Source organism: Monodelphis domestica, chromosome 1, assembly GCF_027887165.1.
Source record: "Monodelphis domestica isolate mMonDom1 chromosome 1, mMonDom1.pri, whole genome shotgun sequence".
Classification (NCBI taxonomy): domain Eukaryota; kingdom Metazoa; phylum Chordata; class Mammalia; order Didelphimorphia; family Didelphidae; genus Monodelphis; species Monodelphis domestica.
The window spans coordinates 509616337-509639776 of NC_077227.1; the positions used below are offsets into that span (position 1 = coordinate 509616337).

General features: G+C 42.1%; 1 protein-coding gene and 1 non-coding gene across 3 annotated transcripts in view; both read right to left on the bottom strand.

Moving 5' to 3' along the window:
- Positions 1-2431: 2431 nt before the first annotated feature.
- Positions 2432-23440, bottom strand: part of GCK (glucokinase) — an 86002-nt gene continuing 64993 nt past the window's right edge. For both annotated transcript variants that reach the window (XM_007475851.3, XM_007475852.3), the window contains exons 2-10: positions 21213-21375; positions 18524-18678; positions 17396-17515; positions 16509-16604; positions 16115-16214; positions 10521-10704; positions 8491-8646; positions 7210-7443; positions 2432-4321 (exon numbers count right to left, since the gene is read on the bottom strand). In XM_007475851.3, coding sequence (XP_007475913.1) covers positions 4177-4321; positions 7210-7443; positions 8491-8646; positions 10521-10704; positions 16115-16214; positions 16509-16604; positions 17396-17515; positions 18524-18678; positions 21213-21375 — 1353 coding nt within the window. In that variant the 3' untranslated portion in view covers positions 2432-4176. The remainder of the gene's footprint in view (positions 4322-7209; positions 7444-8490; positions 8647-10520; positions 10705-16114; positions 16215-16508; positions 16605-17395; positions 17516-18523; positions 18679-21212; positions 21376-23440) is intronic.
- On the bottom strand, positions 8818-8920 carry LOC130456663 (U6 spliceosomal RNA). Its single transcript, XR_008915727.1, has one exon. It is a non-coding gene; the product is annotated as a U6 spliceosomal RNA (small nuclear RNA).

A 23440-nucleotide genomic window follows, 5' to 3' on the forward strand; every position in this document is an offset into this window, starting at 1 on the left:
TATCTCCAACTCCTTTAACTCATAAGGAATGAACAGTACACCCTTCTCCATCCTGGTTGCCCCCCTCTTGATCCTCTCCAGTTTATCACTTTCTTTTTAAAAAGGTGGTACTCAAAGCTGAATACAATACTCCAGGTGTGGTGTCATGAGCAGACCTCTTCCCTCAGCTTCCTTCCCTGGTTAAGGGTTACATACCAGCTTGTGGAGTTTGTGGGAGACAGTGGATATAAGCAAAACTTCTAGGAATTAATCCTCAATGAAAAATTCTGATATTCCTCAATCAACCCATAATCTTCCATCATTCCGTCTTTTACCTACACCTTACCTCTCTGTTCCTCACTTCATCACAACCTCTGATCTCTCAGCCCCTGAGTACTTTCATTTTTTATTTGTTAAAATCATAGAATCAATACTATGTTTTGGTTCCAAAAGAAGAGTGGTAAGGGCTAGGTAATGGGAATCAAGTGGCTTGCCCAGGGTCACACAGCTGGGAAGTGTCGGAGGCCAGATTTGAACCTAGGACCTCCAGTCTCTAGGACTATTTCTCAATCTATTGAGCTACTTAGATGCCCTCCACCCCATCCCTGAGTATTTTCTCAGGACATTTATTATTACTTCATCCTTCATTTCTTAAGAGAAGTAAAATATTCCTATATTCAAAGGTCCTGAGTTCAAGTTCTGACTGCTGCTTTGATGCATTTGACAGGGTTGACCATCCTTTTTACATCTCTGGATTTTTCCAACACTGCTTTTCTCTCCTCATACTCTGGCTGCTTGTCTTCCCATTCCTTCTCTCTCTCTCTCTCTTTCTCTGTCTCTCCTGTCTCTCTCTCTGTCTCTCTTTATCTCTGTCTCTCTGTCTCTCTGTCTCTCTGTCTCTCTCTGTCCCCCCCCCTTCCCCCCCCCCCGGTCTCTTTGGAGAATAATTTTATTTTGAGGGCATATAGCCAATAGCAAAAGAGAACAGACTTGTTTAAAGAAATAATAAGGAATTGGATATAGGCCCAGAGAGCCACAATGAAGTTGGATATGGGAAGATAAGAATTTCATCTTTGTCACTTTAAGCAAACAGATAAAGAGAGCCACCACCATGTTGGCTTCTGATGGTCCTGCTTTGCTCAACCAGTCTTTTCTCTGTTTGTTTCAGTATTTTCTCTCTCCTAAACATTTGTGATAATGACAGCTCTTGTAGTCCAAGGCAACCACTTTCCTGTTTCTGTCTCAGCCTATTGTTTCCTTGTACTAAGAGGGCACTTGGTATGGAGACTGAGTTAACCTATTTAAGCTGTTTGCCACCTACTGTTCTGGTTGCAATCCCTCCTTTACCTTTTTCAGGACAACGCAGCTCCTCAGTGGCTCTTTGATTAGAATATAGTAGGGGGCAGCTGGCTAGTTCAGTGGATTGAGAGCCAGGCCTAGAGACAGGAGATCCTAGGTTCAAATCTGGCCTCAGACACTTTCCAGTTGTGTGACCCTGGGCAATCAATACACAGTATTGATTCCAAGACAGAAGGTAAGGATTTATTAAAAAAAAAAAAGAATGTAGTGATGATAGTTTCTGTCCTGCCCTATAAATATCCATATCAGTTATATTCTAACTCCTTCAGTTAAAGGGGCAGATCAATAAAGAAAATAATAATCAATAAAGAAAACAGAATCAACAAAGGAAATAGATTGGTTAGGCATGACTTATTCCTTTTTTAAAAAAATATGCAGTTAGTGGGTTTTCCCTCACTTTAATTCTTTATTGTTTAATTTTATTTTTTAAAATGTTTCCCATGGTTACATGGTTCTTGGTGTCTCCCTCCCCTCTTCTAACTCTCTTAAAATTTTTTTTTAATATTCATATCAGGCCCCTTTCCCCATAACTGGGAGTGCTCCCCAAGTTTTTGTCCTAGTCCTCTTATAGTTTCAATATAACTGTTCTCTTGGTGAACTCATCAATTCCCATGGATTTAATTATTATCTCTATCTATAGAATTTCCAGATTTAAATAATCAACATAATGTAATGAAAAGAGTACAGGGCTTAGATTGAGTAGAATTGGCTTCTGGCCCAGAGTCTACCATTTACTTGTTATAAGATCTTAACCAAGGTTTTCATTTCTCAGAACCTTCATTTTCTTGTCTGCATATAGAAAATAATACCTTCACCACCTCCGGCAAACAGTTCTTGTGGAGAAAGTTCTTCACAAGCATTAATGTGCTTGTGAAATATCAGATATTATCAAAAAGTACACTAGCCTGGTCCAGTCACTCAGCTTAAGAGTGGCCAGTGGGTAAAACTGGGTCAGAAGGCAATGGACCTTAAAAGGGAAACATTTCTATTAGCTTGAAGGATATAGACTATAATTAAAATATCTCCCTATATGCTATCCATTTATTTAGTAAGCATACCTATGAAATCATCATCATTGAACTGATACAAGATGTCATGTCAAATTTTTCTTTATTTAAAAATAAAAAGACAATCAGGGAAGGCATTGGGGGAGGATTGTGATAAGTATGCTGGCTTTACAAAGTGGAAAAGGAAGGGCTGGACTTTATTTCTGTGTGTGTGTGTGTGTGTGTGTGTGTGTGTGTGTGTGTGTGTGTCTGTGCACCCAATACCAAAGCCTTTGTGATCCAACATATCTACAGATACTAGCATTGAAGCTTGGCTCCAGAGCCTTCCTCTGGAGAGTGGGGAAGGGCTATGAGAGCCCCTGAGAGACTTATGTGAGTTCCCCTGCTAAGAGAGAAGCAGGAAGGGTCTTGTGTCTATGTAAAGGTCAGGTTGTGGTTATGAGATGACACGTGTTTCCAGCATGTAGGGATACTTCATGAGACTGTATGGTTCAATTGACTTGTCAATCTTGGATGCTGGGGGTCAAATGAAAGGTGTTAGATGACTTCTTCCCTCTTGTCAAAGTTCAATTTTATTTTGTCTTATTGGGTATATTTCCTAGGAGAAAAAGGACCAAGGGACCACCCATGTGAATGTCAGTTAATTCATGCCAACTGCCTGAGGATACTGGGAATTTGTGGTCTTTGGTTCTCTCAATGGCACAAATAGACTAAGCTATTCCTACAAAGACCCCCAACAAACCCAGGAGTGAAGTCTAGGCTTTCTGAAAGTCAGGGTAGAGGAAGGGGAGAATCTTTTGAGTATGTGTAAAGTCCAATGACCCTAATGGGGAGCAGACTGGCAAGGTCTGGATGGTTGTAGTAAAGCTGACTTGCCATGCCAGGGATCCAGGAGTTTTACCCTGATAGGAGCAGCAAGCACACACAGGTCAGCCATTCAAAAGGAAATTGGTTCTGGTATCATCAGAAGAAACAGGGTTCCTACTGCCAGCCCAGAACCACACTCACTACCTTCCAGGATAGGTCATCCCTGGGTACCACTAGGCTTTGATAAAGCCCCTGGCTAGCAGCTAGGAAGAGAGGTCAGGAGAGGTATGAAGAGATGGATGAGGGAGAAACAAAATTCTGGCTATTGTTGGTATGCTTGGGCACAGTTGTGTAGGAGGTAATTCTTTAAGGTCAGAGCCATTAAATAGAGAGGAATAACAAGGCACCAGATGTCCCAGGGCACCAAAATTTGATGGGTGCTGACAGCACCTGTCCTAGAGCACACTTTCTTCCTCTGTTGGCTGAATTCTGACATCTATTTTCTCCTATTCTACCTACTGCCACCCAGCACAAATCAGTCCTTCAGCAGCACAGAAATCTGGTGGTGCCCTGGAGTATTCTTTCTCCCCAATGGCTGCACTCCAAGTGAATTCCCCTCAGCATCTTCCCTTCCCTTGATCCAGGTCCAAAAAGTCCTAATTATGGATCTGTTTGAGGCCATTCCTTCTCTGCCGGGTCCTTCCCTGGTTCCTCATATGGTGAGTCTGAGCTGAGTACTGTACACAGATACCACAGATTATCAAGTCCCAAATCCATGGAGAAGCAGACTACTGCTGTATGGAGAGAAACAAGCTGCTTGGCTTCCCTCAGATTCCTCCTCTCGGAGAAGGAAGAGCCCCCAAGAGTACATCTTCCATGGCACCTGCTGTCAGCAAAAGTTCTGCCTCCTTCAGGTGAAATGGAGCAGTTCTGTTCTGGATCAAGGGCTGAAGAAATTGGGGAGCAGCTTCCAGTGAGCAGTGCTCCTGGCAGATGCCTAGGCAGGCAGGAGCAACACCTGCCTTCATTGGCTAAGCATGCAGGCCTTCTTGCAGGCCACAGCAGAGACAAGGGCAGCACCTCGTCCACTGCCCTCCTCTGACTGGATAAAAGTGATATCACAGCAGGGTGCCAGCTGCCGCACAGTGGCATGAAATCGGTGTTTGAAACTGTAGAAGACACAAGGAAAGAATGGTTAATACTGAGTGAGAAGACCCTTGACAGGGCGGAAAGTCAAGCCCTTCAGCAGCTCCACTCTTACCCCTTCTGTCTCCTGAACCCAAGGCTCTCACTTTCCCTCTGCTGTGGAGTTGTCTAATCAACCCTCAAAGGTACACACAAAGTAAGGATATAGGTCATAGGATCATAGATATGGAGTTGGGAAGACCCTCAAAAGCGACCTAATCCAATTCTTTTCCTTTTATATTTTACATGTTTTTCTGCATTTGTTTGTCAGGTTTTTGTGCCCTGACACATAGTCAATTTGTATAAAGGTGTCATAAATAGGCGAGAGATATGTAACTTCCTTTTAGTTACCATTAAGTAATTGCCAGATAGCTATCAAGTCTAATTTTTTTAATCTACTGTCTATAATTCCATAGAATCTCTAGCAATCTTTTTGTGCAGTCTTGAACTGGATAGAGGAATTTGTAGCTGACTGGTTTTCTTTATGGTTTCTTCTGGTTCACATTTAGAGCTTTACTTTAGAGAACTAGGTTCTTTAGGTTCTAATATGTTATTTTTGCTCCCACAATTACTTTATTTAAATATTAAGAAACTTTTCTCTCTTGGTTTTCCTCCTACCTACTCATTCTTTGTCCATCTTCTTTACTAGATCCTCATCCATGTCATGCCTATAGACTGTTCTTGGGCCTCTTCCCTCCTGCCTCTATACTCTTTTGCTTAGTGATATTATCAGCTCTTATGGATATGATCTCTATGCTGATGATTCCCTGATCTCTTTATCTAGCCCCAACCTCTCTCTTAAACCTTCTGTCTCATCTCCAAATGCCTATTGGACATCTTGAACTTTTTGCCCCATAGACAGCTCAACATTTCTGAAACTGAACTCAATTGTCTTTCTCTTCCCAATTCATTCCCTGTCAAGGGCACCATCATATTATCTAGGTGTCATTTTCAGCTTCTCATTCTCATTCCCCAAATTTAATTAGTTGCCAAATCCTGCCAAGTCTGTCTTTGTAATATCTTGTCTCTCTTCTGATTACAACTGCCCTAGTATAGCTCCTCTTGCTACTACCCTGGCATGGACCCTCTTCATTTTCCCTTCAGATTATTGTAATATCCTTTTTGTTGGTCTCCCTGGGACCTCAAGTGTCTCCCCACTCCCATCCATTCTCCACTCAGCTGTCAAATTGATCTTGAAATGTAAGACTGATCATGTCACCCTCCTAGTCAGTAGCTTCCTATCACCTTCATAAACAAACACAAAATCCTTTATAATCTGATCCTTCCAATCTTCTTATATTTTATTTTCCCCCTGTACTATATAATCTAGTGACCAAATTCTTTGTGTGTGTGTGTGTGTGTGTGCGTGTGTTTCCAGCATAAAACATTTCATCTCCTGATTCTGGGCATTTTTACTGGCTGTCCTGCAGGCCTCCGGTTCTCTTTCTTTTCATCTTCACCTCCTGGCTTCCTTTGAGTCAGCACTCCTACTTCCTATGAGAAACCTTCCCTGATCTCTCTTAATGTTAGAGCATTATCACCTCTATTGGTTGTTTCCCTTTAATCTTGTATATATCTTGTTATACATAGTTATTTGCATGTTATCACTTTCATTAGACTGTGAATGGTTTTTTTTGGCCATTTAAAAAACATCTTCTGCACTTAACATAGAGCCTGACACATTGTAGACTCTTATTAATACTCATCAATTGACTGAGTCCCAGAGAGGTTCACAGGAAAATAGACCTGGAACTAAAAAGCATCTCAGAGGCCATCTGGTTCAATATCCTCACATTACAGATAAGAAACTGAGGCCCAGGAATGTGAAGTGACCCGTCCCAGATCACACATATTTTAAGCATCAGAGGTAGGATTTAAACTTGATTCCTCTGGCTTCAGAAGCAGTGATCTTTCCACCAAACCACACTTAAGGTTAACAAGTTATAGAGACACTAAAATGATACCCAAGTTCAGCTTTGCCTATGCTTTTTGCTTCTTCTCTGTCACTTTGGTCTGAGAGAGGAGATAGAAAGGATTAGAAAGGGATAAGGGGAGAAAAAGAATTGGACCTTCCTAGAAGTAGAGAAATGGAATTAAAAACAGAGTTGGCCACTTTCTCCCTTCCTTTCTCCCTTTTCCAAACATTGCTGCCTGAGTCCCAGTGTTTAGTGCAATACCTGTCACATAGTAGGTGCTTTACTGACTGTCTAACTGGAAAATCTTACTCCGGCCCTTTTCGTCTAGCACTGTTTTTATAGCCTAGAAGGGAATGGAGATAGTGGACCACATCCAGTTCTGAATTTGCTCTGACAAAGAGTCTCAAGTGACTGATGCGAGGAGAGAGAAAAGCTGACTTGCCCCCGTGGAATGGCAGAGGGACCTTCTAGACTCAATTCAGGAAGAGAGGCTTCTAGTCTCATTTTATGAGCCCAGGAGAGATTCCAAAAGTGATCTAAGGAGGCACAAGGCTGGAGATGGCTGGTCCTTGACATACACTAGCTATATGACCATAATTTTGCCTTCGCTTTACTCCCTTGGGGCCCCAGGCAACTCTCTGTGACTCTACGTTATAGGCCAATTGGGGATCTATAGTGGAGAGAGTTTTCAAGAGGGAGATTCCCTCTGAAATGCTGCGACATTTTGAAAGGGTGTCTAACTGAAGACCACAGCCTCAGGACACCAAAGTTAGACTGCAGATATTGAGAGCTTTACACGTCTGGTTCACCTTTTCCTGATATTTACTAGCACTGGATCTTGAATCTCTAATTCATCTCATGACTGTCAAGGGTTTGGGAATGGTTGTGACTCTCTACCTCTGCCCAGAGAACATCCACCATCACCAGCTCTGGGGTGGGACCAAGGAGGGCCTCACCTGGGGTGCAGTTTGTAGACTGAGCCATCTACACCCACAGTGATCCTCATGACTTCCTCGCTTCGGCTCTCCCTCATACGGTTGATGACGCCTGCCAGCCCGGCTGAGCACATTTGTGCTGCCCGAGTAGAGACACTCTCACAGACCATACGCACGATATCACAGTCTGTTGTGGAGGGTATCAGGCCCAGAGTACTCAGGATATTGTAGATCTGCTTTCGGTCTCCAGAATCACTATGGGAAAGGAGATAGAGGACATTGCTGGAGAACTGGCCATGATGGATGACCAAACAGGAAGGGAAGAAGAGGACCTGTCAAGTGGGCTCATGTTGAATCTGCTGCCTTGGCAGTTCTGCTTGTGTGTGTGTGTGTGTGTGTGTGTGTGTGTGTGTGTGTGTGTGCGCGCACGCGCGCACGCACACGTGTGAATTTAGTTTGTTGAATTCCAGATGAAAGACCAACAAAGCTAAGAGACTGCTTTAATTTATCTGATTTATTATTTTTTTGTTTTTTGTTTTTTTCAGGGAGTGGAAGTGATCTTTTTCATCTGGATCTCTGATTTTACAGGTATAACGACAGCTCTTGTCCTTATACCAATGATACCAATAATCCTGATAGTATTTGTTGAACTATCAAGAGAAAGTGAAAAGGTTCTCTGACAACATTGGATAGGCTGCCATGTTGAATTAATAGATAGAAATGAACTAGAATACCACACGATAGATGGATATGGATGGATTTTGATTTGTAACACTGAAAGAGATACTCACATCAATAAAACCATAGATCCAAGTAGAGCATTTAAATATTTGAGGAAGCTCCCAGTGTGGAAATTCCCTCCACTGATCTAGATTAGCAACTGGTCTTTAACTCAGCATCTTAGGCTGTGGTCCTGGGCACACAGAGGATGAGTGACTTGCCCAGAGTCACACAGCAAGCATATGTGAGAGATGATATTTGAATACATCTAGATTCTAAGTCAGTCTCCTACCCACTATAGGAGGTATTATTTTTGTGCTTTTTGATCATTTAAGTTAGTTATAACTTATTCCTGGGTCAGGTGTATGAGAAGCAAGAACTTCGCTCAGATTTACCTAAATCTAAGATGGTGAGTGCAAACATTTGAGAACTTGGAATGGAAAACATGTCAGGAGTCATTCTCGGGCAGGAACTGTGAGCTAGCCATAGAGAGAGCTGTCTGTTGGGAGAGATCCTGTCTCCAACACTGTACCCTGTGGGGTCTGGGGAATGGATATGGCTGACCACCTGGTGGTGTGATACCTCTCTACTTGGGAGACAAAACGGGTCTCAAAGGCGCCCCGGGTCCTCAGCTGTTCAGATGCCTCCCCATTGAAGAGCAAGTTCTCATCCACCAGCTTCATTAGAACCAGCCTTACGATCTCCCCCATGTACTTGCCCCCGATGATCTTCTCATAACTGTGTGGGTAAAAGAGAGAGGACCTTGGTCATCAAGAGGCATTCACACCCCATTCAGATGAGCCCAGGCCTGGCTGCCCTTGCCCTTATCTTCTCTCATTTCGCTGACCCTTAGCACCAGAACCCTGGACGTATGCCACAGGAAAATAACCTAAATATCTTTTTTTTTTTTTTAAGGGAGTGCTCCACAAGTTTGCATCATCCTTACACAGAGGCCATGTTAATCTTCTTTGTATCTTTCCAGTTCTGGTATATGTGCTGCCAAAGTGAGCACAGAGCTTAAACTGCCAAGTGTCTAGACCAGTATGTTCAAGATTTCTTGGTCTTTTCAAAGACTTCTGGGGATTTAGAGGGGCATGATTCTGTGTGTGAGTGTATGCATGTGACTAGTTTTTGATTTTGAGAAAAGAATGCAGATATGTGTACTGGTTTTCTTCATCTGTCGTTAGAAGAAAGAAAGAAAATAATTTCATGAAGGAACACAATGGAAAGAATAAAAAAAAAGAATGCCAATGAAAAATAATGGAAAAACAAAGAACAATGGAAGCAGATGTAGCCAGATGTGGCTGCTGCATTCATTGGTCTTGCTTTCCTGTTTTCCTTTCTTACTAAGGGGAGCTGTGGTGGAGTACATTAGCGGATGATGCATGGACTAGTCACACAGGCTCCCTAGATCAGTGTGGTAGATTTCACTGTACATCTTTAAGCCAAGGGAGGGTCTTCTCGAGGTAAGGGGGGGTAGTTGATAAATAATCACTAAAAAAGCACTAAAACACACTTTAAAGAAAAAGATAAAGGATCTTGGACTGGGGTATCAGGAGACCTGACTGTCAGTGCCTCTCTGTGGAATTTTAAGTCAATTTATCACTTTGGGCCTCAATTTCCTCATCTGTGAAATGAGAGGGTTGTGCTAGATGATTTCTTGGCTTGTCTTTTTTTTTGCTCTAAAATTTGCTTAATCTGAAGTATGAAGAGAGATTATAAACCCTTCTTCCCAGAAGCTATTTAAAAACAAGATCATTATCCCTGGGTCTGGAACACTTGAGAGGTGACAGGAAACAGAAGGTTAGATAACAACCCCTTCCACACAAATGAATTTCATGACAGTTCCTGGACTGTGTCAGGACTGCCAGGCCATCTTGTATAGATAGACTGGGCTGATTTTTTCTTTCTTTAAAGTTTTAAATTTTAATTCTCATTCTCAAATGCTGAAACGTTTGGGCCCCATAACTTTGGAAGTTGCCCAACTCTGCTGTGATGTGTGTATATGGATGTGGATTGACTGCCCCAAGTCCTTAGTAACCTTCCATTCTGGGAGCCCTTTAGCTTTGACCTGGCAGTTGGGTCCTAGTATGAGCCTTTCATGGCTTGTCTCTGACCCTGTGTCCGAGGACCCTCATGATGGTTCTTAGTAAGGCAGTGAAGGGTTGTTTGCATGCATTGGACACTTCCCTCCATGTGAGTGGGAAAGCTATCACCTGAAAGGCAGAAATTCTTCAGATCTCAATTCAAAGAGGAGAGGAAGCTCCTACCTGAGAAGGTGGGAGAGAGGAACAGAAGGAAGCAAAGAAAAGGAGGTAGGAAGAGAAATTCCTGTGTCTCCTTAAAAATAGTGCTATTATTGCATAATGTTTATATGCTTGTATATGTGAATGATGTAGCAGGAACCCAGTTCACAATATCAGAGTAAAGAATTTCACTTTAGATAGTGCTGGCTAGACTGCTGTTGAGAGGGCAAGGATGAGAGAGGGGGCCTCAAGGGGGAAATGATCATTGGAGGGAGCTACAAGGTTGAGAAGTAGTGCCCTGACCCTGAAGGGGAATATGACTAGCAGGGCTTGGGAATCAGGGAGTTGTGCCAACAGGGTCCTTACAGCTGCTGACCGGGATTCAGGGAGGTCTCGTCTACCACCCGGTCATACTCCAACAGGAACTCGTCAAGTTCCCCAGCATTCCCAAAGGCTCCCCACTCGGTGTTCACACACATTCGACCTTCATCGCCTTCCACCAGTTCCACATTCTCCATCTCCTCCATGTAGCAGGCATTACACCCTGTGCCTAAGGACAAACAGACCTGGTGTGGGCATCTACTTGGCAGATAGATAAGTAATCAGAGAAACACATCTGAGTTCTGGGCATTCCTAGGAGTAAGAGTGGGGGCAATAGAGGCTATAGGACATTCTTAACACTTCCCACAAGACAATGTCACTCATCAGTGGGACAAGAAACATTATCTGTCTCTAGCTCATAAACTGTCCTACCTAGAACCCTTTCTATCTCTAAAGAACAGCTTCTTTTGGGATGCTACTATGACCTTTCCTCTGACCACAGATTTGACCCATTTTAGGTCCAGAGAGACCAATGTGCTTCTGAACATGTATACATCTCATTCTTGGGAAAGGATGGGAGTAACCGTTCATCTATCACCATCTACCTGATGAGAAATCAAAGCAAAGGTGGAACCAAGGCCGATCAGTGATACTACCTCCCCAGTAGGAAACAACCCAGGTCTCCATCTTGCTCTCTCACAGGAACTGGGTGATTTCTTTTCCATCACCAACTGCAAGGCAGCCCCTATTTCCCCAGACTGTGACTCTGTCAGACAGCAGGGGTGATGGCTTCCCACAACTAACATGACAAACTTCGCCACCCCTCTGCTACCCCCCCCCCAATGCTAGAGTCTATTCTACACATTTATACCTGGAAGTATCCTAGAATATCTGAGTGGGAAGGGGCTTCAGAAGTCATCAGCCCTCTGGCCCATCTCTGCAAAATATTGTATTTGAAACCTGGTCACAAGACCATGCTCTGTTCTCTCTTCCACCACAATCATGGGGGAGGTAATGCAATCACCTTGGGCATGCCTCCCTAGAGTTCAGTTGTCGATTGGAGTGAGTGAGTAAAAACTTACCTAACCCACTCTATTTGGCCTGCCTCAGCCTATGCTTCACATCCCATTCAGTCATTCATAAGGTCAGCTGATCAAGCACCTGACCATCTGGTCCTACTACCTTTCCCAAACCATCTCTTTTCTTCCTCTTATTTTGGCACTCAGAAAAATATCCAGATCAACATTATCACCATTAGTAGAAAGGGCATGCCAATCTACTGTTCCTGGGTTTCGCTCATAGTCCCCGTGGCTGCCTAGACTAAAGTTCCCTTCCCTGAAAAAGTTCCCCTATATGCTGGAACCAGCTCTTATGATCTCTTTCAAAAGTCAAGGTTAAAACTTTCAGGGTCAACATTTATACCTCAAAAATAGTCTAGCCACAAGTCAGGGCTTAATTTACTATTTGTTGATTGTCTAGACTTAAGAAAGTGATGGAGAAAATGCTAATAATTCAGATTAAGCTTCAGTGAATTTGAACTTTTTTTTATTTGGAAAGCTAGCTGGTGCCATACCACCACTGATATGTGCTATATTTTAACCTATTAGAATGCAAACTTCTTGAGGGCCAGAGTGGTTTCAAGTTTTGTTTCTGTATTCTTAGTATCTAGCGCAATGCCTGGATTATAAAAGGTCCTAAATGAATGTTTGCTAACTGATTGATAATTTAGTCATCCATCCTCTAAAGCAGCATTGGTGAAGTATTGGCACCTGTGCCCAGCAGGGGGTGGGGAGTGGGGGGGGGTGGAGCTGTTCTGTTTCCTCTCTTCCCAGTGCTTGAGGATATTTTTTTTTGCATGCCCCACCCTCAGTTTAGACACCCAAAGCAAGCAATTCCCCCTCCCATGAGGTATGGCTCACAGGCAGCTTGAAATTGCAGTTTGGGCATGAGAACTTGAAAACCTTTGCCCATGCTGCTCTAAAGGACCCAGCATTCTGGAGATCAGCATATTTCACTTCTAGAGAACTTTCAGTGTTTGGAAGCTTCTCCTTGTTTTAAACTAAAATTAGACTCTCTGAAAAGTCCATCCAAGCTTCCCTAGTCTTCTTCTCTCTGCAGTTTCCATTTCTGCTTCTTTTTGTCCAGAGCAGTTTCCCTTTATAATCTCCTTGCCTCTTTCCTCACTCACCAAGCTTCCCCAGGATCTTTTAAGTGCAATATTGGCCTCCCCTCCCTTCTCCTGCTCACCCTGACTTACTGGAAGAACACACCTCCCACTCCCATTCATCAACAAAAGGAAGAAAATGGGAGTGGTATGCCTGGGCTGAAACTCCAGCCTGTGCACTGGCCTCTGTGGAAGAACTGTCCCTGAGGATGACTCTAATTCCCAATCTCCATTCCCATCTCCTACCCCAACTGAAGTGCCCAGTTAACTGTGCCCAGCTCTCTAATCATGCTCATGCTATTCCTCCTAACTACAGCTTCCTTTATAGCCCTGGGAACATAATAAAAGCAGTGCTTCCATTTCTGGAAATGTGACTACATCAATCAATGGCCCCAGGACTTCACTTCCATCTCTGAGGCCCCAGTCCAAAACGTTTTTCTCTGGCCACCACTCCCCTATAGTGTGGTTTTCCCTTATTACAATGTAAATTCCTTGAGGGCAGGAGATGGCATAGAACTGGGCACAATTGTATTCACTTAATAGATGCTTTTTCTCTTGTTTAGTCACTTTAACCTGCTGTGCAGAGCTCCTGGAGCTGGGAGTTTGTCCAAGGGCAATAAAGATGCCAGAGATGGCAGTCCACCTTTGATGATGACTGTTCATCTAGCTAAATGAAAACTCCTGATTGGGGGAAGAGTGCCAGAGGGACTGAGGCTCTTTTCATTTTCCACTTTATGTTCTATCCTGGTGCCCAGCACACAATAGGGACTGGATAAATGACTGTTGGATTGAATGGATGCCCTCGGTGGTCACCTATTTGGGACACTACATGGGTCAGCCATTGAAGCATTTATTGTGTACCTGCTATGTGCCAGGTACTCTGCTAAACTCTAAGTGGACACTTAGACTTCTAGTTATTTCTTAGCCTAGAAGGAACAAGATGGATAGATAAATGTGGTCCCCAAAGCTGCTTCCTCTGGGGGACTGGATGGAATTGTTGGGCTGTGGTTCTCATAGCCAATGGAGCCAAATCAAGGTCAGGAAGAAAAGTAGATGGAAGAAGCAGAAAAGGGGGGAATGGGTACAGTCTGAATAGGTCTGGCCCAAACTTTATTGCTCTTGGACAAACTTCCAGAACAAAACAAATAATAATAGTGTGTGCTCAAGGAAAGGTTTATGCAAGTTCGGACAGAATAGAACATAGTTTCCTAGCTATACAAATGGAAAACCTTTGATGTTGCTTTTTAGTCATTTCAAAAGCATCTGACTCTTTGTGACAACAATTGGGGCTTTCTTTGGCAAAGATACTGGAGTGGTTTTTCATTTCCTTCTCCAACTCATTTTATAGATGAGGAAACAGAGACAAACATGGTCAAGAGACTTACCCAGGTCACACAGCTACTAAGTATCCAAGGCTAGAGATTTGAACTCATAAAGATGAGTCTTCCTAACACTCCAGGCCCTGCACTCAATTCACTGCCTTGCATAGCTGCCCTAAGGGGATGGTTTGATGAGGTAAACCTTCAGAATAAAGGGTGTCCCATTAATTAGGGGATGGTTTTTAAGTTAACTAGGCATTAATTTAAACTAGCTAAGGCCAGTTGGGAGACTTGAGAAATCTAGGTTGAGATAAGTCACTCATTTTCTCCAGGATCACTTGTACTTGAGTGGATGAGTTAATATTTCCTCTAAGAAAATTCTTGCATGGTTCTAAATGTGGGATAGAGTAAGAGGGTTCAGAAAACAAAAATTGACTGATGCTTGGAAATCACAGCTAAATCTCAAAGTACTATATAAATGCACATAATAATAACAATAATATTTGGTAGTATTTGCTTTGACTATAGCCATATAGGCATGCTCTCAAATTCAACTATAAAGGCTTGTTTGATTTGGAGAAAGAATGAATTTTTCAGGCAGATTAAAGGTATGAAAAAATTAGGGATCAGAAATTAAGAAACGATGTTCAGGTCAATTCAGTTCAGGTCAAACACAATGATCCTTCATCTAGAGCACTGGTTCTCAACCTTTCTAAAGCTGTAACCTCAAACCAAAAAATTATTTTGGTGGCTACTTCAAAACTGTAATTTTGCTACAGTTATGATTCGGAATGTAAATACCTGATATACATTATGTATTCTCATTGCTACAAATTGAGAGGTTGAGAACGGCTGATCTAGAGGTTAGGATGCAGTAAGCAAGAGACCGAGATCCCTCCCAGCATGCCACTTGCTATGGGGGAAGTCACATTGGTGGTTGTGGTTGGAGGGGGAGACAGAGTCTCCTGACACTGCCAGGAAATTTGTTGTACATAGTTAATGTCTGAGTAACCCACTATTGAATTGTTGCCTAATTAAACTGTAATCATTAAAGATTAATAAATTAATCATTTATATTTTATTATATTTCAATATATAATATTATAGAATATAAAACACATTTAATGTATGTTACATTAAATATATACTATATTTAATAATAAATTTAATATTTATTTAAGATAAATGTTAATGAATTCATTTAATTAGTTAATCTTGCTAACTAAGTTGCTGAAGGACTGAGTGCTCTGAGTGCCCTAAGGAAAAGCCCAACTCACTCTGCCTTAGTTAGGGCTCTAAGATAGCATAAACTCTCACTATCACTTTTGATTAACTTCTCCCACCTGGGAATGTGTGGATCTGACACATTCAATCTAGGGGGTGGAAATTTGTCCAAAAATCTATTTTTATATGTTATTATCTATTTCAGAAATGACTTGGGTACTTAGTAAGCACCTACTATGCCAGGCACTGGGGATTCAAAGATAAAAACACCATGTGTGTCCTCAAGGAACTTACAATCTAATAGATAACTATAAAAATAACAGAGAGAAGTATAATTCACCCTCAATAGAATGGATCAGGGCAAAGAAGAACTTCAGGAGGACACCATGGTTTAGTGGAAATAACAGTGGATGGAAGGCTTCGGTTGGCATCCAGATCCTGGCACTTGCTTCTTTCCTTCTATCACTTTGGGCAAACCTTACTCAATTCCTCTGTTCCTGAATTTCCATAACTACAAAAGGAGTGGGTCAGATTAGCTCATCACTTGGGTCCTTTCTCACATGAAATCTTAAGATTTTAAAAAAGTAGTCCAAGGACATTTGAAGAGGAGACACCACTTTTCAATTGAGGAACCAGGGAGTGCATTCTCTATACAAACACACAAAGGAAGAGAAAGGAAGGGCAAGATGAGGTTGGGGGGTAAAGCCAATGATGCAGTTTGCTAGAATGTTTAATGTGTGAAGGGAGTAGAGAATAACAGAATAAAAGAGAAAGTTAGGAACAAGTAGGAGATTTGTTTGGTTCTTTGAGCTCAAGACTTGAATATGATACTAGATGTGAAAGATGCTTTTCAGAGAACCCTTCTAGCTTTTGAAAAGTATTTGATCATTTAAGCCTCAAGTAGATGGGACCCATGGAGGAAGTTTTCTTACCGACAATCATCCCGACCTCACACTGGCGATCTTCATAGTAACAGGAAATCATTGTTGCCACCGTGTCATTGACCATGGCAACAACGTCCATCTCAAAGTCCTGCCAAAAAGCAAAAGCATGGGGACATGAGGAGCCCAGGCAAGACCAGGGGGTCTTCCATGACTCAGCCTATTGTGGAAGGGCTCTTTTGCTCCCAACTTGGGAGGTGCTCACAAGATAGAAGAACCTACAAAGGCCACCTTGCTGCACTAGCCTCAGAGGCAATAGTGGAAAAAGTGGGATGAAAGGGACAAGCAAAGCTGGGGCAGACCACCCAGGTCACAGGCCAGAAATGCTGAGGGATGGGGAAGAGAGAGAGCTTAGGGGAATGCATAGACAAGGTTTCCATCTTACCCCTCGCCGCTTGATAGCATCTCTCAAAAGCCCGACTATGTTATTTCCTTCAGCGCCTGATGCTTTGAAGCCTTTTGTCCAGTTAAGAAGGATTCCCTTTGAGGGGAAGGAAGATCATTTATATATGTTATTGTTTGTTGTTTTGGAAGAGCCCCTGGGAACAATTCTATCTAGTGTGAGCTATAGTCTAGGGCAGCAAGAAACAAAAGAGCAGCTTTTCTCCTTGAAGCAGCAGTATGTTGCTTATGTTTAATAATTACACATTATCTCTTTAATAATCAGCTGTATATATACACATACAACACTTATGCACAAATACATATATATGTATTTTTGTATACACACATACAGAGGACAGACTTTTAAGTCTAATTTACATTATTGACTTTTTTCCCACTACTTTCTTAAGTTACACAATTAAAGCAATAACAAGTCTGGATTTGTGGCTATTTGCTGATTTCTCAGATGTAAATACTCACCCTGAAAATTTAACAATCAGCTCTCATGAGTCCATTTAACCTGGTTCCATCTCACCCCTGTCCAGAAACCTCAGTAACTTAACAACATGCATATATTTATATATATATGCACACACATGCTAACAACTACCCAGCTAGTGATGTAGTGGGGAGGCAATAGAAACAAGAGACTGCCCCAATTGTCAAGTGTTTTACAAAAGGAACTATCTCCCCAGTGGATAGAACTGAGACACAGAGAAAAGAGTTGGATGGAGAGTCATCTTTTTTCAAAAGAGAGTTTTAACAAGTTCTCATGTGACTGCTGACAATTTGCTTCTATTCTTGAAGACTCCTTGTTCATCTCAGACACACATCGTAGTGGAAAGGGTGTTGCATTTGGGGCCAGAAGATCTTGGTCCAAACACCTACCTTGTCAATGTCTTCATGCCGCACCGGGAAGGAGAACGTGAAGCCCAGGGGTAACTTTTTATGTTTCATGTGGTGTTTGTCCAGGAAATCAGAAATGCATTCAGAGATGTAGTCAAAGAGCTGGGAAGGACATTAATATAAAGGACACCATAAGCTCCAGTGGAAAGGAAGGCCATGCCTGCCCCATATTGAAGAGATAAAGTCCATTTCACATTGGGGGTGAACTCTGGGGTATATGTGAGGAGAAGGTATATAGAGGTGCTCTCACCTATATTCATTCAACTGAGCAAGGAGACTGAAGGTGGGGGGCAATAATAGCAATCCCAGGGCCCATCTGCTGTTATAACATACTTTTCCCCTCTTGAAATGATTTTGTATTTATGGATCTATTGGATGGGCCCTGAAGAATGGAAGCTCCTTGAGGTCTGAGTTTGGTTTGTTTCCTTATATTTGTATCCCCAGTGCCTAGCCCAGTGCTTGGTATATCATAGAAATTTAATAAATGTTTGAGGAATGGAATGGAACAGAACCAGTGCTAGGGTATCTTGTCAAAAGGGAAGGCACCCTTTCAACTGGTGCACTGACCTAAGAGTAATGACTCTGAATTTGGCTGCTGTTGGCTGTATGCCAACACGATGATAACGAATATTTATATAGATCTTTACATTTCCTTGAAAAAGCCCTAGTAGGCAGATTAAGTATTATTTTATTCCCTCCTACTCTCAGCTGTCATTTTCCAGGTAAGAAAACTGTGGTTCAGACAGGTCAAGTAATTTAATCAGTCACCTAGCTAAACAGCTAGCCCAGATTGGATTCCAATTTAAGTCTTCTGATTCTGAATCCTAGGCTCTTTCTACTACAATTCAGTAAACTATCTCATGTAGTAGCTGCCCTGGTTTAGACCCACCCATCCTCACTGGGAGTCAAGGCCAGAATTCTTTTTCTGAAGTCAGCCCTTTGGGGAATTTGGAGAGTTTTCCCAATTGGGGCTATGCTCCTGAGACTAGTAGTTGGCTATCCTTGAGCTTGTGTTCTTGGCCCTAGGCCTTGGGTCCCATTCCCTCATTGCTCAAAGGCTCCAGGAGAATTCCCCCTTGGCTAGGTTTCTCATCTGGGGCCAGGCCTCACCATTTCTGCTGTGCCTGTCATGGCATCCTCGGGGATGGAGTACATCTGATGCTTTGTCTTCACACTCCACTGACCCTCCTCTTCTTCTCCCACTTTGACCAACATGACCCGGAAATTGGTGCCACCCAGATCCAGGGAAAGGAAGTCTCCCACTTCTACAAACCAATAGAAAAACAAAAATACACTGATTAAACACTTCTGTGCTAGAGTATCTATACCAAGACATTCTCTAGTGTTACCCTTGAAACTAATTATGGGACAGGAAAAGGTTGGGACATAGGCAGGGACCCTATAGATTCAGAAAAGAAAGAGAAAGGCATAATAAACAAGGTCATGGGAGTGTGTGTCTATGTGTATATGGGGATAATTTTCCCAAGGACTATGGCATGGCTGGATTTATATCTGGAAGGGAATTCAGAGATCATCTAGCCCTCCCTCTTCATTTTGTAGATAATAGAATAAGGCTTAGAGGAGTAAGTGACTTGGCTAAGATCATACAAGACATTAGAGGCAGTTCTGGGATTTGGAAGTAAATTGTTGAATCATAGTTGTAGGGCTAAAAGGAACCTCTAAGGTTAACTAGTCTAAACTTTCCCACTTCCTCTTTTTACAGATGAGGAAACTAAAACAAGAAGTCAATTGGTTTACCCTGGGTCAAACAGGGAATTAGTAGCGGAGGTTTGAACTCAGGTTCTCTGACTATATATCCACTGTTCTTTCCATTGTAGGACAGTCTCATATCCTGACAGAAGACTTGGGCCACATCTACAGGATCCACGAATACCCTTGCAACAACAGGAGGCTGACGATGGGAAGGATCAGGGAAGAGCAGCAGAGAGAACCAGTTATTTAGAGATGAGGGACAAGATTGCTGGTAATAGATACTCAAGCTCTCCTTTTACCAGCATGGCAGGGTTGGATGTTCCATCCAGAGGTTTACAATAGTGACAGATAGGACAGCTACAGAGAGCCAAAGAATGACTGGGTCTCACAGTAGACTTTGGAGTGAGTTAAGGAACAAATTGTCCCAGGAAAGAATGATTTCCTGCTGAAATGAACTAGGAAGGGTCAGAGGAGATGATATTTGGAAGGGGGTGGGGAGTTCATCAAATGATGATTTAATTTTGTCTTTTTTACAGGAAAGAAAGAATTAGGGAAGGCAAAAGCATATGGAAGTTAGGTAGATACTGACATCAGAAGACAGTGGATCAGCAAAGAATCTAGGAAAAGCAGAACTTGAGAAGGATCAGTCAGTGTCAAGTATTCACCAGAATGGTCCAAGAGAGCAAGTACTCTTATTTCAGAAAATAGTGTCCTGGGCAAGTCACTTGACCCCCATTGCCTAGCCCTTACCACTCTTCTGCCTTGGAGCCAATACACAGTATTGACTCCAAGACGGAAGGTAAGGGTTTTTTTTTAAAAAAAAGAAAATAGTGTCAGAGAGCAAAATTCCTAGAAGAGAAGGGGGCTTTACCAAGACAGATGAAAGTATCCTAAACATTAACTAAGAAACCTTGTGATGAGAGTCAGGAGGGGTTTAAAAAAACAGCCAGCCTTGATATCAGGTCTGAGTTCAGATCCTGTCTCTTAATGCCTTTTAGCTGTGTGATCCTGGGCAAGTTGTCAGTGCCCCAGGTAGCTCTCTAAAGTTATAAGTTACAGACCAGTTGTTCATTTCCATCAGCAGAGTAGAGTTCCACAATAGGAGTTCCTTATACTGATGAAATCAGGTCTGGACCCAAATAAATAAAACCCCCAAACCTTTTGAAAGCAGTTGAATGAAGGAAGCGAGGTGGCTTAGTGAATAGAGAGCCAAGTCTAGAGAAGGAAAGTCCTGAACTCAGATACTTCCTGGCTGTGTGATCTTGGGCAAATCACTCAACCCCCAATGCCTAACCCTTACTGCTCTTCTGCCTTGGAACAAATACTTGATATTGACTCTCAGGCAAAAGATAAGGATTGAAAAGAAAATCAGATGAATGGATGAATGAGTGAATGAATGAATGAATGAACTTTCTGACCAGGAAAGGAGAGTGCCCTAAGCATTCGATAATCCTGTCCAGATGATCAGATTATATTGGCTTCCACTAGTCATAATTTTTTCTTTGATTATGCGAGGTAAAGATAGGAATCCCTTTGTAAACAATCTTCTTGAGTTTTTATGGCTAAAAAATATCTGGTGTTAGGAGCCTCTGAGTTTAGCTAGGCTGGTCTTTGGATGAAAGATATTAGGTTTGTTGGTAGACCCAGACAAAAAACCTTTTCAGCTTGGCAAAATCTACCATAAATTGTACTCTGCTGGCACAGTCATCAAGAACCCCAGATCCCCTCTGAACTCCCATGGGTTCTCAAGAGAAAGGCTTTGAAAATTAGTTTCTAAGTTATGGACCTAGTCAGTGTTTCCCAGGGCTTGAGCATCCCTGAATGAACTAATCACTAAAGTCATCATAGACTAAGAGCAAGAGCAGAGCCTGGCCAGATGACTGGGAAAGAGGAAGAGATCTGGGATGTTTCCTTCTCTCAGTGGTCTTAGACTCCCAGAAAAATCTCTTTTTGAAGTCTCATCCAGGGAGCTCCACCTAGTGGAGTTTTAAAGGATCGGAGATCTGGTAGCTACCAGGATCTGACCAAGCATGAGATTAGGGAGGAATGGGAACCCTTTTCATGAATTTTGTGGGACCACAGCTACCTGACCCCTCTGGGGTGGAGCGCACGTAAGTGGGGAGCATCTTCACACTGGCTTCTTCATGGGTCTCCAGCCTCAGGCCCCGGTCCATCTCCTTCTGCATCCGCCTCATCACTTTCTTCAGGTCTTCTTCCTGTAGCCTGAACTCAGACAAGATTTGTTCCACCTGCCACAGGAGAGAGGGGAGTCAGATGTAAATTAGGGGCAGAGAAGAACACAGTTATATGGTCTCTAGAGAGGAATTCTTCACCCAGTCATGAATTTTAAAAAACAAATTTTAGTTTTAAAAATGTTTTACAATGGAGAAGAGTATTGAACTTGGAATACTAGACTTGGAATCAAAAGACCCAACTTCGAAGGTCAACTCTGCCACTTCTAGCTGTTGATGCAACCTCTCTGGGACACAGTTTTATCATCTGTAAAATGAAAGATGGATTGCTATTGTCTCTTTCTAACTTCAACTCTATAAACTTATGATCCCGTGATTTGTACTTTCTTTTTTAACTTTTAAAATTTCTACATTATTCATTTTTATAAGCAAATAATCTCATAAATCCCCCCCCCCCCAATCCTATGCTTTCGTCTGCATTTCTACTCCTACAGTTCTTTCTCTGGAGCTGGACAGCATTCTTTGTCATAAGTCTCTCAGAATTGTCCTGGATCATCATATTGTTTTTACATTCGATCGATTACATTTGATCACCCCATGATATTTCGGTTCCTGTGTGTAATGTTCTTCTGGTTCTGCTTCTTTCACTCTGCACCATGATTTGTAATTTCACTGGTACAGGGAACTCCGTATGAGGAAACTACCACTACCAATGCAGATCAGTACCCGTTCTCCTTGACTTATTGAGAATAACTTGGGACACTGAGGGTTTTATTAATTTGCCCAGAATTATACAGCCAGTGAGTGACATGAGAAATAATAAACAAGATGATCACAAAAATACCTGGGAAGAATTCTATTAAGTGATGAAAAGCAAATCAAGCTTAACTAGGAGAATGCTGTACAATATTAATATCAATAAAGAATGATGATGATTAAATGAGGACATAAGTAAGTGACTTAATTATCATCAAAGCATGGATCCAGGACAACTCCAAGAGTCTTATGACAAAAAAGGTTGTCTACTGCCATAGAAGGAACTGATGGAGTCTGAATGCAGATGGTAGCATGACATTCCTCACTTTATTTCCTCCATGAATTTTTCTCTAGTGTAAGCCATATATGTCTTATTTCACATGATGAATGTGGAAATATGTATTGTATGATAACACATGGACAACCCATATCATAGTACTTGCCATCTTGGGAAAGGAGGAGGGGGTGAGAGAGGGGGAGAGAACATGGATTGGCAGATGCCAGTAAACTATTATTAAAATTATGTCGACATGTAATCTGGCCAAAAATTTAAAAAATAATTTAAAAATGGTGGTCAAAGTATAAGGTCAGAAGACCTGTTTCATGTCCAGTTCTTGACACATACAAACCATGTGATCATGGGTCCTCTAAACTCTTAGAATGCCAGACAACTCTCTAAGACTTACATTTCAGATCAGCTACTAATCTGTACCAGTGGGGGGAGTTTTGATGCTGGGATTCCCCCATAGTGACAAAGTCATAAATAGAAACTAAAAGACAGGGGGAAATGACCATAAAAAAAATTTCACTCCTTTTAGGGGTATAGTGACAGGTGGCAGCACCTACTTCATCTATTTTAAGGAGAATGCTTTATAAACTGGAAAATGCTAAAAACAATGTGAGGTCTTGTCATTGAATCTCTCAAATACATCACACTTCTTTTGTATTGAAATTTTTTGTTTTGTTTTGTTTCTTTTGTAATTAACTTTCCCTATCAAATTTTTTAGATATTAGAACAACAATTAATTAAATGTTGGAGAATTTTTGTTCCCTTTGAGATTTTCTGTAGGAAATAGGTTCAGTTCTTTGCATTTCCTGTAGTGCCTGAACATAGGCTTGAATGTTTGTTGTTCGACCATGTCCAAATCCCATTTGGGGCTTTCTTGGCTTTGCCCTTTACTTCTCCAGCTCATTTGATGTTTGAGGAAACTGAGGCAAACAGAATGAAGTGACTTGTCCAGAGACACACAGCTAGTAAATGTCTGAGGTCAGATTTGAACCCAGGGAGAAGATGAGTCTTCCCGATTCCCAAGCTCAGCACTCTAGCCACTGTACCACCTCGCTGCTCAGGTTGAATAGAGTTGGC